This window comes from Aplysia californica, unplaced genomic scaffold, assembly GCF_000002075.1.
Source record: "Aplysia californica isolate F4 #8 unplaced genomic scaffold, AplCal3.0 scaffold00382, whole genome shotgun sequence".
Lineage (NCBI taxonomy): Eukaryota > Metazoa > Mollusca > Gastropoda > Aplysiida > Aplysiidae > Aplysia > Aplysia californica.
This window is the reverse complement of record NW_004797652.1, coordinates 24,727-25,420: the sequence shown is the minus strand read 5'-3', so window position 1 is coordinate 25,420 and position 694 is coordinate 24,727. Positions and strand designations below refer to the sequence as shown.

Sequence of the window (694 nt, the reverse complement as noted above, 5' to 3'; positions counted from 1 at the left end):
GATGATGATGGTGATGATGATGATGATGATGGTGATGATGATGATGATGATGAGTATAATTATAACGAACAACGATAGTGATCACAAAAATAATAACTATAGAACAATAGCAATAGTAAAAGCATCAAGAAAAACCAGCGCACAACCAGTCAGTGACTCACTGTCCAGCATCTTCCTGTCCGCCTCAGCCATAACGGACTTACTACTGTCCACTTTCTCTGGACCGACACGCATCTTGCCATCACCTGAAACACAACATGGGAACAAGTTAGTCGGGGGGTAACCTTATCAACATGTCGGACACCAAAATATAGATTTGCATAATATATCATCACGTGTCAGCCATCATCACCAGTGAGCATACGAGTCACCATCATAAGTCAACTTATCATTGCCTACAATCGGTCAACCAACAAATCGGTACCTCAGAATCACAAAGTCCTGTCTGCTCAGTACCTAGTTTTGAGAAATTTGACGTAAAAAATTTGAGTTTCACAAATATGTCAAGCTTTTTTTAATGCAATTCTTTGAATATCTTGATAACGACTCCGAATTGTCTCACGGTTTTGATAGAGCAGATAAGAGGATGTTTGGTTTAGGTGGGTTTTTATAAAGTTTTAGTAGAGTTTTTACGACGCTTGCAACTGGATAAGGTCATAATATGAGCGCCAAGGGGTGGAAGTCAACAGAGAAG

General features: G+C 39.6%; 1 protein-coding gene across 1 annotated transcript in view; it reads right to left on the bottom strand.

The window, feature by feature from the left end:
* The window catches only part of LOC101852864 (high affinity cAMP-specific 3',5'-cyclic phosphodiesterase 7A), a gene marked incomplete at its 5' end in the record, with an annotated part of 14,529 nt that extends 14,284 nt beyond the window's left edge, over nucleotides 1–245 (bottom strand). Inside the window, 1 exon segment of the mRNA XM_013085528.2 lies at nucleotides 162–245. Coding sequence (XP_012940982.1) covers nucleotides 162–245 — 84 coding nt within the window.
* Between the last annotated feature and the right edge of the window lie 449 nt (nucleotides 246–694).